The 16,042-nt window shown below is 35.6% G+C and overlaps 1 protein-coding gene across 1 annotated transcript; it reads right to left on the reverse strand.

The window, feature by feature from the left end:
* Positions 1–579: 579 nt before the first annotated feature.
* LOC101400388 (olfactory receptor 2T29-like) lies at positions 580–1,588 on the reverse strand. Its single transcript, XM_004439347.2, has one exon. It carries the CDS (start codon positions 1,586–1,588, stop codon positions 626–628), a length of 963 nt encoding a protein of 320 aa, XP_004439404.2. The 3' UTR covers positions 580–625.
* Between the last annotated feature and the right edge of the window lie 14,454 nt (positions 1,589–16,042).

Consider the following 16,042-nt stretch of genomic DNA (forward strand, 5'->3'; position numbering starts at 1 on the left):
ATGTGGACAAATGACTGGATTGTTTCATTAATGAAAAGCAATATTAAAATGAGCATGTTTCCTAGGATATTATGTTGCTTATATTGCCACCAAGCACAGAATGAAAACTTCTTTTAAAAAGTGTGTAGGTGTGAGAGTCTGATATTTTAACTTTGTGTTTGAAGTTAATTTCAAATTTGCAGAAAAGTAGCATGAATAAAAACGGCACAAAGGTCACCCATTTATCCTTCACCCAGACTTATTTATTCTTTACTTTGTGCTCAATATTCTTTACCACTTCTCTGTCAGTCTCTCTCTCATTTGAGACAATTTTCTATCTCCTCATGACTTTTATCCTCTAAATATTTTATTATGTATTTTACAAAATGTGAATATTCCATAAAACAAGAGTGCAGTTATCAACTTCAGTAAGTGTTACATCAAAACAATACAATAGCATAATACATTTTGAATGGAGAAGGAGTATAGAATCAAAGATATTTATAATACATTGAAGCAATTCCTAAAAGAGGTATGACTATGATACGAGACACCATGGTATGAGGGTTTAAGAAATATCATTGGCATATGTTTCTAAAATTCTTATGTGTAAAGAGAAAGAAAAGCACATTATTATCAAAATTTTCTATTTTATAGCTTCTTGAAGAACAGTTCCCACATTCAACATTTTCTTTACAGCCCCTGTGACATCTTTATTTCTGAGACTATAGATTAAAGGGTTTAGCACAGGAGTGAGAATGGTATAAAAGACAGATGCCATCATGTCCTTCTCAGGGGTATGGTAGGAGCTGGGAAGCATATAGTTGTAAATGCCAGCCCCATAAAAGAGGATGACCACAGTCATATGGGAGGTACAAGTGGTTAAGGCCTTCTTTCGGCCCTTCGCTGAGTTCATCCTGTAGATAGTGAGCAGGATGAAAAAATAAGAGCTTGAAATGACTGTCAGAGGAATGAGAAGCATAAGGACACAGCACAAGTACATGAGTGTCTCATAGAGGGAAGTGTCTGAGCAGGAGAGCTTCAATACAGCAGGGACTTCACAAAAGAAATGATGGATCTCTTGGGATTTACAGAAGGCTAAAGTCATGGTGACAGATGTGAGCATGAAGCCATCCAAAGATCCCAGAAACCAGCAGCCAAATGCCAGAAGGATGCATACCTTATGGTTCATGAGGATAGGATAATGGAAAGGGTAGCAAATGGCTACATAGCGATCATAGGCCATGGCAGCTAGAAGGAAACATTCTGAACCTCCTAGCGTCACATAGAGGAACATTTGCATCCCACATTTGGGGGCTGAGATATTATTCACACCTATGACCTGATCCATAAGCATCTTGGGCACAGTGACAGAAATGTACATCATGTCCATGAGAGACAACTGACTGATGAAAAAGTACATGGGGGTGTGGAGGTGGGCATCAGAGTATATCAGAAAGATCAGGATGGTGTTTCCAGACAAGGCTATCAGGAGAAGCACAAAAATGACCACCCAAAGAAGAGTTGGGTGCTTGGATTGACTGAAGATTCCCAAAAGGATGAAATCCGACTGTCCAGTGTCATTGGCCACCCAGGTTGTGTTGTCCATGAGATTTCACCTAGATGACCAATGAGAGATTTGGAGTAAATGAATCACTCATGGAATACAACTGTCTGAAATGATATAATAAATGTTTACTGAGAGTTTGTGTTAATGTTTATGTATACCCACTTATTATGCTAACTAACCAGAGGAAGACCCATGGCTTATAAATTTGGAGATTATTAATTCTTATGATTCATTAATTTACCGGAAAGCTAAGAATTCACAACTGTGATTCAAAAGAATTGGTAACTTATATTGAAGTTGCCACAACTCAGGTCACGACATTTCCTAACAACGAATAGTGTCATCCATCAACATATGTTGGAAATTTGCAGAGTTGCTGACTGAAGCAACCATAAAAAGTAAATCATTTAAATAAGAGAAATCAAAATTCTATTTCTAGAATTTTTGTTATACAATCCTAAATTAATTTGATCTCTCTGTATTGAGTATCCAACTAGAATATTAAAAAACAATCTTGGGGCCAGCCTGGTGGCATAGCGGTTGAGTGCGCGTGCTCCACCTCAGCAGCCCAGGGTTCAAGGGTTCAGATCCCGGGCGCCACCAGTGCACCACTTGTCAAGCCATGCTGTGGCAGCACCCCATATAAAATAGAGGAAGATGGGCATGGATGTTGGCCCAGGACCGATCTTCCTCAGCAAAAGGAGGAGGATTGGCATCGGATGTTGTCTCAGGGCTAATCTTCCTCACACACACAAAAACAATCTTGGAGGTGTATGCTCTGTAAGAAAGTAACGGAAACATAATTTGAGGAAAATCTGTACCAAATATTTGAACTCCCTGTGCCCATAGGATCAGGCTGCCCTGTAGAGTGAGCAATGCACCCCCAGAAGCAGGTCAGGTTTCTCATGCACGACTGACCCCTTAGACACCTATGAGGCATGAGGTGAAGAGCTTAGAATCTCAGCCAAACTGCAACCATAAACCCAACTTTATCTCTGCCCACCATTTTTGTGTTTACTCTAAATAAAACAAATTTTTGACCTTAGGTGTGGTGAAGAGTTAATATCTACGCTAATTATTGTGCATGACCTATGTGAGAAGTGACCGTTACTATTATCGTCTTATGAGATACATTACTTCAGTTTTTCAGTTTCAGTGTCTATTCATACATTTAAGAATTTTTACTTAGTTCCAAACAACTTGTATATGCTTGTGTGTATGTTTATGTATTTTAATACACACTTATTTTATATGAATATATGTGGAATTTAAATAAATATATAAATGAATATTATATATATATTTTATTTTAACCCTGGTTCAGAGCTCTATGGAGAATCTCATCTTGTTTCAGTCATGCTTGGAGTACATGCTTCTCCAAGTTGAAATTGATCTCCTAAAGTTCTAAGTGTCAGAGAGAGGAACTTAGGTTTACACGGTCACTGCCATTTACCAGACAAGGCTTTAGTTGTTTTGTTTTCCCAAACATCATCTGCTTTAATGTACATAGCAATTAATTTCTCATGGAAACTGAGATGCGGAGAGGGAAATTGAACAATGAGAAGTCTCTGGCTCCAATCCACTGTTTCCTCCACCATCTTGCTTCTCACTGGCTGTGTCTGTGTTAGACACTGAAGACAAATCAAGAAAAAATTAAACTTGATTACTCTTAGGGAGGTCACAGTCAGTCTATTCATGGACAAATATTATATAAATGTTACTTAGAGTTTTAAAGCAGCTACAAAGTAATAAAAAAGAGCAATATACACAAAATACATCTGGCCTTTCTGAAGTCAAGCAGTAACAGCTTTGTCTACATTTTATCTTACAGAGATTAAACTTTTGTCACTTTTCATTTTCTGACGTATTAGATGTTAAAATTCAAAAGCCCTTATCAAGAAGAAGAAAATATTGGCTCCTTTTTCTGGGAGGAGTTTAAAAGTGGTTATGATGCAGAGATATTTCAGGAGGAATTTCTAAGTTTCAAATACAGTTTATACTCTTGTAATATTTTTTAAATTACAGTGTTAATTTATTAACAGTCCTGAATTTTGAAGTGCCGAAGCAGTAGACAAATCTGCAAATAGATTTGATGCCTTAGTATCAATATCCAAGTATGGGACACAATGCAAAAAATCTTTCTCTGAAATCTCACTCTCACTGGCAGAGAGAAGCTGGAGTGCATTGTGCAAAATTTAAAAACAGTCCAATAAACTGTGAAACTGGTCTGCTAACCGAGTCTATATGTGTGGTCAAAGTGAAGCAAGGACCGTTACAATGACTAGCACGTGTGTATACTGCAAAGCCGTTTGTGGAGTGAATAGAGGGAGAACAGAAGAGTTTTTGTGTGGCACTGGGTAAATATCTGAAACGCTTTGGTAGATGGAGATGACTATGATCAAGCCACACCAAAGAGCCCACCTGGTACACCAGATAGACAAGGAAATGCTATGTATACCACACAAGGCAACTTGCCTCCCTATTCGTTCTAATTCTTCTCTTTCCAGTTGCCTGAGTTTAATGTAAACAGCTTAGTGCATATTTAACTTGGGGAATTATTAATAGTGGTGGCAGAATAATATCGAATTTTTATTTGAAGCTGAGAGCATCCTAGCAATTGTTCTGTTGCTTTGCCATATTTTATCTTCCTCAAGATCCTATGCTGTACTTATTCATCTTATTTTCTGCTTTTATGGATTAAAAAATTAAGGTTCCTGGGCCATTTGCCTAACATCTCACAACTAAGCTGAGGACAACACTATCTCAGCCCAGGAGTGGGACCCACAGCCTGTAACTCTTCCTCAGATATCTTGGGGATACACTCCTCCCTCTACAGTCTGCAGTTTGGGTTTTAGGCAGCTGATTGTTAGTTTCAAAAGGAAAACACAAATATAGTTGAGACATCTGTTTCAGTGTTTTGACTACCAGAATTAATCCTTCCCAAATTAAAATCAACCACTCTTCCTCTGTGAAATTTTACACTCGGGAAAAATATCATCCAATAATATAGGAAGAATATATATTATCTTTCTTCCACCAATAATTGGAAATTGAAAACCCATTTCCTAATATGATTGAGGAAATAAGTGTTTTATAAAAAGTTTCAGAGGAAAAAGGGCATCTACTTTTCTCACTAAAAATGGATAACAGGGAAAAAGTTGAGGAAATTGTGTCAAGAAGTAATAGAAAGGTCAGCAGCAGAACAGATAAAGAACAATAATTACCCTTTTGCTGCTGCAGTTCTGTATACCTGTCTGATTGAACCCACCATCAGAAGATTCTGTGAGCCTCATCTAGACGGGCAAATGAAATGTGGCCTGGTTAAATGTATAAAGAGAATTAGGGCAGTGACATCACCACTAGTTTTACTATGCCCATTAGAGAAGTGGATTATTTTTTCTGCTGATAAATCCCCTTGAGGCTTTGCAGCATGAAATTAGTAAAGCTAAAGAAGCTGGTAGATGTCTCGATTGCATTTTTCTGGTTTTCTTTTTATGCCTTTTTATTTTTTTATTTTCTATTGAAGAATAGTTGACATACCATATTAGTTTCAGGTGTACAACATAGTGATTTAACATTTGTAAACATTGAGAAATGATCATCACAATAAGTCTAGTTATCATCTGTCACCCTACAAAATTATTACAATATTACTGACTATATTCCCTATGCTGTACATTATGTCCCTGTGACTTATTTTTTTATAATTGGAAATTTGTACCTCTTAATCTCCTTAAGCTATTGTGCCCATTCTCCTATCCTCCTCCCCTCTGGCAACCACGAGTTTGTCCTCTGTATCTATGAGTCTGCTTCTGTTTTGTTTTGTTTGTTCATTTGCTTTGTTTTTTAGATTCTACACAGAAGTGAAATTATACAATAGTTGCCTTTCTCTGACTTATTTCACTTAGATATGGAAACAGTCTAAGTGTCCATTGATGAATGAATGGATAAAGAAGATGTGGTATATATTTATATACAATGGAATATTACGCCGCCATAAAAAATAATGAAATCTTGCAATTTGCAGCAACATGGGTGGACCTAGAGTGTATTGTGCTAAGTGTATTATTGACTATATTCCTGTTGCTGTGCATTACATTCCCATGACATTTATCTTATAGTTGGAATTTGTACCTCTTGATTTCTTTCACCCATTTTGCTGACCTTCTCACCCATCTCTTCTCTGGCAACAACCAATATATTTTATGTATCTACAGGTTTCATTTTGTTTCTTAGATTCTACATAGAAGTGACATTATATGTTATTTGCCTTTCTATACCTGACTCATTTCATTTAGCATAATACCCTGAAAGTCCATCCATTGTAAAAAATGACAAGATTTCATTATTTTTATGGGTGAGTAATATTTCACTCTATATACACACCACATTTCTTTATCCATTCATCAACTGATGGACACAAGTTGTTTCCATATCATAATGCTGCAATAAACATATATATATGTCTATTTTAAGTTGATAGCAAGTTATGTTTGAATGAATTCTAAATCTCTGCATTTTACTTTCCAGCCCATGGTTTATTTTTTTTGATATCACATTTTATGTCTTATTTTCTGTATCCCTTAACTAATTATTTTAGTTATAGTTATTATTACTACTTTTGTCTTTTAACCTTCATAGTGAAACTGAGGATGAAGGAGTTAAAGTTTCCCTGGATTAAGGTGAAACTGTGCCTGTACTCACAAGGTTAATGTGGGAAACAAAGTAACTGAAGTTTCTGAGCTTGCCTTGAGGAACAGCAGGAGGACCACTGATCAGAGAGTAACTTGCTGACAGCCCTCCACCTGACTAAGCATCATACAGGAGCATCGAGAAACTAAAATGACCAATTGTAAGCTTCACCCATCATAAGAAATATGAAAGACAGTCACCCCTGCACAGAGGACTCTTAGAACTTCAGCCCCCAAGGCCACATGCTCCCCTCCCCGTCTTATTCTCACAATGTGCTTTGGAAAAATGCTTAGAACTGCATGTAGGCAAACTAATCTGTGACAAGTAGAAAGAATAACTTGTTAGCAGAAAATTTATGTCCTCTGCCCAAACTATTCCTCCTCTCCCAGATAAAGAAGTAATTGAGATTTTCTTAGATTCCTCGGGGATGTTGCATTCAGCAGAACTGCTATGGAGAAGTGCCCAACGTTCTGTGGTCATTGGTCACCTGACATTTCTGAGCCCCCTCCCCAGTCCCATTTGCCTTATATAATCCATTTCCAAATCAAGTCCATTTAAGATGGGCTTTTTCAGGATGATAGTCCACCATCTTCTGATATGCTAGCTTATCGTTTATTAAACTTCTTTCTCTACTGTTACCTGATTGGTCTTTTATCCTGCAGTGAGTAGATCAAGCCCTTGCTCGGTATCAATATTAACTTTATAAGTTATTAATCCACTTCTTTATTATATATTTACCTTTACCAGTGAGATGTTTACTTTCATATGTTTTCTTATTACTGATTCATGCCCTTTCTTTTCATCTTAAAGAAGTACCTTTAACATATCTTCTAGGACCTGTTTACTGATAATGAACTCTTTTAGTTCATGGTTGTCTGCAAAACTCTTCATCCCTCCTGCCATTCTGAATGATAACATTGACAGGTAGAATATTCTTGGTTGGAAGGTTTTTTTTTTTTCCTTTTAGCACCTTAAATATATCATGCTACTATCTTCTGGCCTGCAAAGTTTCTGCTGAGAAATCTGCTGATTGTCTTATGTGGGTTGCCTTATAAGGAACAATTTGTTTTTCTCTTGCTACTTTTAAAATTCTCTCTCTTTAACTTTTGACATTTTAATTGTAATTGTCTTCATGTCACTCTTTTTGGGGTCATCTTGTTTAGAACTCTGACCTTTCTGGATCTAGATGTCTGTTTCTTTCTCCAGGTTGCAGAAGTTTTCCACCATTATTTCTTCAAATACATCTCTGACCCTGTCTCTCCCTCTTCTCCTTCTAGGACCCCTATAATTCAAATGTTATTCCACTTGATATTGTTTCATAGGTATCTTTATTTTTTTTAAATTCTTATTGCTTCTCTGTTTTGGGAAATTTCACTGCCCTGCCCTGCAGATCAGTGATTCTTTCATCTGCTTTATTTAGTCTGCTCTTATAACCCCTCTAGTGTATTTTCCAGTTCAGTTATTGTGTTCTTCAGCTCTGTAACTTCTGTTTGGTACTGTCTTATATTCCCTATCTCTTTTTTTATTGAAATACAAATAACATATAATATCCTAATATTTCATGTGTACACCATAGTGACTCAATATTTATATACAGCATGAAATGATTACCCTGAAAAATCCAGTTACCATCTGTCACCATACAAAGTTATTACAATATTATTGACTTTATTTCTTATACTGTACATTGTATCTCCATAGCTTATTTATTTTATAAGTGGAGGTTTGTATTTCATAATTGCCATCACCTATTTTGCCTGCTTCCTAAGCCCTCCTCCCTCTGGTAACTACCTTTGTGTTTCCTTTATCTATGAGTCTGTTTCTGTTTTGTTTTGTTTGTTCATTTGTTTTGTTTTATAGATTCCATATATATGTTAAATTGTATGGTATGTATCTTTCTCTGTCTGACATTTCACTTACCATAATACACTTCAAGTTCATTCATGTTGGCACAAATGGCAAGATTTTATTCTTTTTTATGAGTAATATTCCATTGTGTATATATGTGTGTGTGTGAATATATATATATATATATTCATATATACTTGTATATAAGTATATACATATATACTTGTTTATTCCTACTTGTTATATATATATGGTTTTTCTATTTTTAATTATCTGAGGATCCTCCATACTGTTTTCCATGCTGACTGCACCAATTTGCATTTCCACTAACAGTGTATGAGGGTTCTCATTTCTACACATCCTCATCAAAACTTGCTATTTTTTTGTCTTTTTGATAATAGCCATTCTGACAGATGTAAAGTGATATCCCATTTGATTTTGATTTTCATTTCCCTCATGATTACTGATGTTGAGCATCTTTTCACTTCACATGTCTTTTGGCCATCTGTATGTCTTCTTTGGAAAAATGTATATTGAAGTCTTCTGCCCACTTTTTAATTGGGTTTTTTTTTTGATATTAAGATGTGTAAGTTATTTATAGATTTTTCATATGAACTCCTTATCAGATGTATGATTTGCAAATATCTTCTCCCATTCAGTAGGTTGCCTTTTCATTTTATTTATGGTTTCCTTCATTGTGAAAAACCTTTTTAGTTTGATGTATTCCTACTTGTTTATTTTTGTTTTTGATTCCATCTCCTGAGGATATCAGTCCAAAAAATATTACTGGGAGTCATGTCAAAGAGATGATTGCCTATGTTTTCTTCCAGGAGTTATATGGTTTCAGGTCTTACATTCACATCTTTAATCTATTTTGAATTTATTTTTGTATATGATGTAAGATAGTGGTCCAGTTTTATTTTTTTTGCATGCAGCTATTCAGTTTTCCCAACATCATTTATTGAAGAGACTGTCTTTTCCTCGTTGTATATTTTTGCCTCCTTTGTCATAGATTAATTAACGTCATAGCATGGGCTTATTTCTGGGTTCTTTATTGTGTTCCACTGATCTATGTGACTATTTTTACGCTGGTACCATGCTGTTTTGATTACTATAGCTTTGTAGTATAGTTTGAAATCACAGACCATGATACCTCCAGCTTTGTTCTTCTTTCTCAAGATTGTTTACTCTTTGGGGTCTTTTGCCATTCCATACAAATTCTAGGGTTCTTTATTCTAGTTTTGTGAAAAATGCCATTGCTATTTTGATGGAGATTGCATTGCATCTGTAGATTGTTCGGGTAGCATGGACATTTTAACAATATTAAATCTTCCATTTTTTTAGCACAGGATATCTGTAATTTGTTTGTGTCATCTTTAATTTCTTTCATAGATGTCTTATAGATTTCAGAATACAGGTCTTTTACTTCCTTGGTTAAATTTATTGCCAGATATCTTTTTAAGCAATTGTAAATGAGATTGTTTTCTTAACTTCTTTTTTGTTGTTGTTAGCTCTTTATCAGTGTATAGGAACACAACTAATTCCTGTATATTAATATTGTATGCTGCAAATTTACTGAATTTGTTTATTAGTTCTAACAGTTTTTTGGTGGAATCTTTAATGTTTTCTATATATAGTATCATGTCATCAGCAAATAGTGACAGTTTTACTTCTTATTTTTCAATCTGGATGCATTCTATTTCTTTTCCTTGCCTTATTGCTGTGATAGGACTTTCAATACCATGTTAAATAGACTTGGTAAGAGTGGGCATCCATGTCTTGTTCCTGATCTCAGAGAAAAAGCTTTCAGCTTTTCATAATTGAGTTTGATGGTAGCTGTGGGTTTGCCAAATATGGCCTTTATTATGTTGAGGTATGTTTCTTCCATAGCTACTTTGTTGAGAGTGTTTTTCATAAGCGGATGTTGAATTTTGTCTAATTCTTTTTCTGCTTCTATTGTGATGACCATATAATTTTTATCCTTCATTATGTAATGTGGTGTAACATGTTGATAGATTTGCATATGTTGAATTATCCTTGCATCCCTGGAATAAATCCCATTTGATCATGATATATGAGCCCCTTAAAATATTGTTGAATTCAGTTTGCTAATATTTTGTTGAGGATTTTTGCACCTATGTCAATCAGGGATAATGGCCTGCAATTTTCTTTTTTTGTTCTGTCTTTGTCTTGTTTGGCATAAAGTAATGCTGGCCCCATAAAATGTTTAGAGAAGTGTTCTTTCTTCTTCAATTTATTCCAAAGAATAAATTGAAAAGGATAGATATTAACTCTTTTTTAAATATTTGGTAGAATTCACCTGTGATGCTGTCTGGTCCAGGACTTTTTGTGGGAGAAAGTTTTCTAACTACTGTTTTAATTTTATTATTTGTAATTAGTTTATTCAGATTTTCTATTTCTTCATGATTTAGTCTTAGAAGGTTGTGTGTTTCAGAAATTTATTCATTTCTTCTAAGTATTCCAATTCATTGGCATACAATTGTTTATAGTAGTCTCTTACAATCCTTTTTATTTCTCTGCTGTCATTTGTAAGTTCTTCTCTTTCACATTTGATTTTATTTATTTGGGCCCTCTCCCTTTTTTATCTTCACAAGTCTGGATAAAGATTTATTAATTTTGTTTATCTTTTCTTTTTTGGTTTTTGTTTTTTTGCCATTGAAAATTTTATTTTATGAACTTCAAAGAACCAGATTTTAGCTTAATTTAGCTTTATTAGTTTCTATTTTATCTATTTCCACTCTAGTCTTTATTATATCTCTCATCTTTATTATTTCCTTTCATTTACTAAATTTGGGCTTTGTTTGTTTGTTTTTTTCCTAATCCCTTTAGGTGTAAAGTTAGATTATTTGAGATTTTTCTTGTTTCTGAAATAGGTCTGTATCACTACAAGCTTCCTTCTCAGAACTGATTTGCTGCATCCTATAGATTTTGGAAATTTGTGTTTCCAATTTCATTTGTCTCAAGGTATTTTTTGACTTCTCTTTTGATTTAGTCATTGACCCATTTGTTGTTTACTAGCATGTTGTTTGTGATTTTTATAGTTTTCTTTTGTAATTGATTTCTAGTTTAATACCATTGTGGTCAGAATGTATGCTTGATAGGCTTTCAATGTTCTTAAATTTACTGAGTTTGTTTTGTGTCCTAACATGTGATCTGTCCTGGAGAATGTTCCATGTGCACTTGAAAAAAATTTCTAGAGAGTGACGTCAGCATCATGGTGGAGTGAGCTTTCCTGTAAACTCTTCCCCTGATAAGGTACAACAAAAGGGACAGTCACGGGCCAAAAATGGGTTCCTAAACAGTGGAAAGGAAGATGGGAAAGATCCACACTGCCACACATCTGAGAGTGGATGTGCTGGGGCCCGGGGAGGAAGTGGGGAGAGATAAGGAGATATCCTCTCCCTCTCCATCAGATCAGCGATCTTGGTCCACGCAGCTCCCAGAAAGGGGGGAGGGATGGCCCTCTGTGCAGAAACCATAACTCTTCAGGATCTCTCAGCCAGTGGGAAACTCCCACACAGAGGACTCAGAACTGCTGCAGGGGTGCCATCAACATCTGAGCACCCCAGGAGAGTAGATAATGAGGGACAAGAGAGAAGTCCCCCACTCCAGGGACCCAATGGGAAAAAGAGAGAGTCCCCCCTGCATGCCCAACACTGCAGCTCAGCTGACCAGACCAGACAGAGTGGCCAGGCCAATGACAGGGAGCAGCTGGGGCGGAGCGCAGGGGGCTCAGTTTACACAGCCCTTAACCCTCACATGGTGGCGGCAGATGGAAACTGCAACCAGATATTTCCAGGATGAGGAAAAACAAAGTGAATACAGGAACCACAATGCAAAGGTACATGAAATAACCAGACCAGAAGGAAAATGAAAAGCACCCAGAAACCAACCCTGAAGGCACAGAAATCCATAACCTAAATGACAGAGATTTCAAAATAGCTATCATAAAAAAACTCAACGAAATACAAGATTACATGGACAAACAATTCAATGAGATGAGTTTCTTCACAAAAGAGATTGAAATCATAAAGAAAAACCAATCACTACCGATGGAGATGAAGAATGCAATGGAGGAGATAAAGGAGAATCTGGAATCTTTAAAGAACAGAGCTGACAATATAGAGGAAAGAATTAGCATTATAGAGGATAGGAATACAGATATGCTCCAAATGCAGAAGGAGAGAGCACTAAGACTAAAAAGAAATGAAGAAAGTCTCTGAATAATATCTGACTCTATTAGGAAATGCAGCATAAGAATTATAGGTATTTCTGAGGGAGAAGTGAGGGAAAGAGGAATAGAGAACCTATTCAAGGAAATAATAGCTGAGAACTTCCCAAATCTGGAGAAGGAGCAGGAAACACTGGTAAGTGATGCCAATAGGTCGCCTAAATACATCAACATGCAAAGGCCCACTCCACAGCATATAGTGGTAAGGCTGGCTAAAGTCAATGACAAAGAAACAATATTAAGGGCAGCTAGATAAAAACAAAAGATAACGTACAAAGGAACTCCCATCAGGCTCTCAGCGGATTTCTCAACAGAAAATTTACAGGCTAGGAAAGACTGGAATGATATATTCAAAATACTAAAAGACAAAAACTTTCAGCCAAGAATACTCTACCCAGCAAAAATATCCTTCAAATATGATGGAGAAATAGTAACTTTCCCAGATAAACAAAAGCTAAGGGAGTTCATGGCCACGAGACTCCCACTACAAGAAATACTCAAGAAGACCCTCAGGCCTGAAAAAAAGAAGAGAAAGGGAAAAGCTTGGAGCAAGGAGAAAAATACGTAGACACAATCAGAAAAACAGTAGATCTTTACTGAAATAGGTTAGCAACCGCTTAAATACCAAAATCAAAGATCAAAGGTAGGAAATTACCAAAAATAAATATAACCTCATCACTGTAAACACAGACCCACAACACAAGATAGAATAAGTTGTAACAAGAATGACTTAGAAGGGGAAGAGGAAAGAGATTGAATTGACTTAGTATAAGGAAATAAGAGGCCATCAGATAATGGACTATCGCATACACAAGATTTTTTTATACAAACCTCAAGGTAACCACTAAACAAATAATCAAAACAAAATCACATATGATAAACAAAGAGAAAACTAGAAGAGTCATAAGACAGAACAACCAAACTGAATTGGCAGTCAAAAACAAATGGGAAAAGAAACAAAGGAAATGCAAAAGAATTGGAAAATAAGTGACAAAACAGGAACATTAAGCCCTCATATATCAACAATTACCCTAAACGTAAATGGATTGAACTCTTCAATCAAAAGATACAGAGTGGCAGGATGGATTAAAAAGCAAGACCCAACAATATGCTGCCTCCAGGAAACACATCTCAGCTCTAAAGACAAGCACAGACTCAGAGTGAAAGGATGGAAGACAATACTCCAAGCTAATGGCAAACAAAAGAAAGCAGGTGTTGTCATACTCATATCAGACAAAGTAGACTTCAAGATAAAACAGGTTAAGAGAGACAAAGAAGGGCAATATATAATGATAAAAGGGACACTCCACCAAGAAGACATATCAATTATATATGCACCCAACATAGGAACGCCAAAGTACGTAAAGCATCTATTAACAAACCTAAAAGGAGATATTAACACAACACAATAATAGTAGGGGATCTTAATACCCCACTTACACCAATGGATAGATCATTCACACAAAAAGTCAATAAAGAAACAGTGGATTTAAATGAAAAACTGGATGAGATGGACCTAGTAGACATATACAGAGCACTCCATCCAAAAACAGCTGACTACACATTCTTCTCAAGCGTACATGGAACATTCTCAATAATAGACCATATGTTGGGAAACAAAGCAAGCCTCAATAAATTTAAGAAGATTGAAATCATAGCAAGCATCTTTTCAGACCATAATGCTATGAAACGGGAAATCAACTATGAGAAAAAAACTGGGAAAGTGACAAAGATGTGGAGATTAAACAACATGCTATTGAACAACCAATGGATCATTGATGAAATTAAAGGAGAAATCAAAAACTATCTGGAAACAAACAAAAATGAAAATATGCCATACCAAATCATGGGATGCAGCAAAAGCGGTCCTGAGAGGGAAACTCATAGTGATACAAGCCCACCTTAACAAAAAAGAAAAAGCCCAAATAAGTAACCTTAAATTATACCTCACAGAACTAGAAAAAGAAGAACAAACAAAGCCCAAAATCAGCAGGAGAGAAATGATAAAAATCAGAGCAGAAATAAATGAAATTGAGACCAAAAAAAAAAACAGTAGAAAGGATTAATGAAACAAAGAGTTGGTTCTTTGAGAAGATAAACAAAATTGACAAACCCTTAGCCAGACTTACTAAGAGAATAGGCTCAAGTCAATAAAATTAGAAATGAAAGAGGAGAAATTACAACAGATACCACAGAAATACAAAGGATTATAAGAGAATACTATGAGAAATTATATGCCAACAAATTGGACAATCTAGAAGAAATGGATAAATTCTTAGACTCATACAACCTCCCAAAACTGAACCAAGAAGAAATGGGGAATCTGAATAGACCAATCACAAGTAAAGAGATTGAAACAGTAATCAAAAACCTCCCCAAAAATAAAAGTCCAGGACCAGATGGCTTCTCTGGTGAATTTTACCAAACATTCAAAGAAGATTTAATACCCATCCTTCTCAAACTATTTGAATAAATAGAGGACGATGGAACAATTCCTAACTCATTCTACAAGGCCAACATCACTCTGATACTAAAGCCAGACAAAGACAATACAAAGAAGGAAAGTTACAGGCCAATATTGCTGATGAACATAGATGCAAAAATCCTCAACAAAATATTGGCAAACCAAATACAGCAATATCTTAAAAAGATCATACAGCATGATCAAGTGGGATCTACACCAGTGATGCAGGGATGGTTCAACATCTGCAAATCAATCAATGTGATACACCACATCGACAAAACAAAGAATAAAAACCACATGGTCATCTAAATAGATGCAGAGAAGGCATTTGACAAGATACAACATCCATTTGTGATAAAAACACTTAACAAAATGGGTATTGAAGGAAAGTACCTCTACACAATAAAGGCTATTTATGACAAACCTACAGCCAACATCATACTCAATGGGGAAAGGCTGAAAGCCATTCCTCAGAGAACAGGAATGAGAAAAGGCTGTACACTCTCACCACTCTTATTCAACATAGTACTGGATGTTTTGGGCAGAGAAATTAGACAAGTAAAATGAATAAAAGGAATCCAAACAGGCAATGAAGAAGTGAAACTCTCACTATTTGCAGATGACATGATTATATACATAGAAAACTCTAAAGAATACATTGGAAAACTATTAGAAATAATCAACAACTACAGCAAAGTTGCAGGGTACAAAATCAATCTACAAAAATCAGTTGCATTTCTGTATGCTAATAATGAACTAACAGAAAGAGAGCTCAAAAAGATAATACCATTTACAATTGCATCAAAAAGAATAAAATATCTAGGAATAAATCTTACCAAGGAGGTGAAAGACCTATACAATGAAAACTACAAGACATTATTGAAAGAAATCGATGATGACATAAAGAAATTGAAACACATCCCATGCACATAGATTGGAAGAATAAACACAGTTAAAATGTCTGTATTACCTGAAGCAATCTACAGGTTCAACGCAATCCCAATGAGAATCCCAATGACATTCTTCACAGAAATAGAAAAAAGAATACTACAATTCATATGGGGCAACAAAAGACCCAGAATAGCTAAAGCAATCCTAAGAAAAAAGAACAAAGCTGGAGGCATCACAATCCCTGACTTCAAAACATATTACAAAGCAATAGTAATCAAAACAGCATGGTACTGGTACAAAAACAGACACACAGATCAATGGACCAGAATTGAAAGCCCAGAAATAA

This window comes from Ceratotherium simum, chromosome 1, assembly GCF_057802395.1.
Source record: "Ceratotherium simum simum isolate JZ-2026a chromosome 1, ASM5780239v1, whole genome shotgun sequence".
Classification (NCBI taxonomy): domain Eukaryota; kingdom Metazoa; phylum Chordata; class Mammalia; order Perissodactyla; family Rhinocerotidae; genus Ceratotherium; species Ceratotherium simum.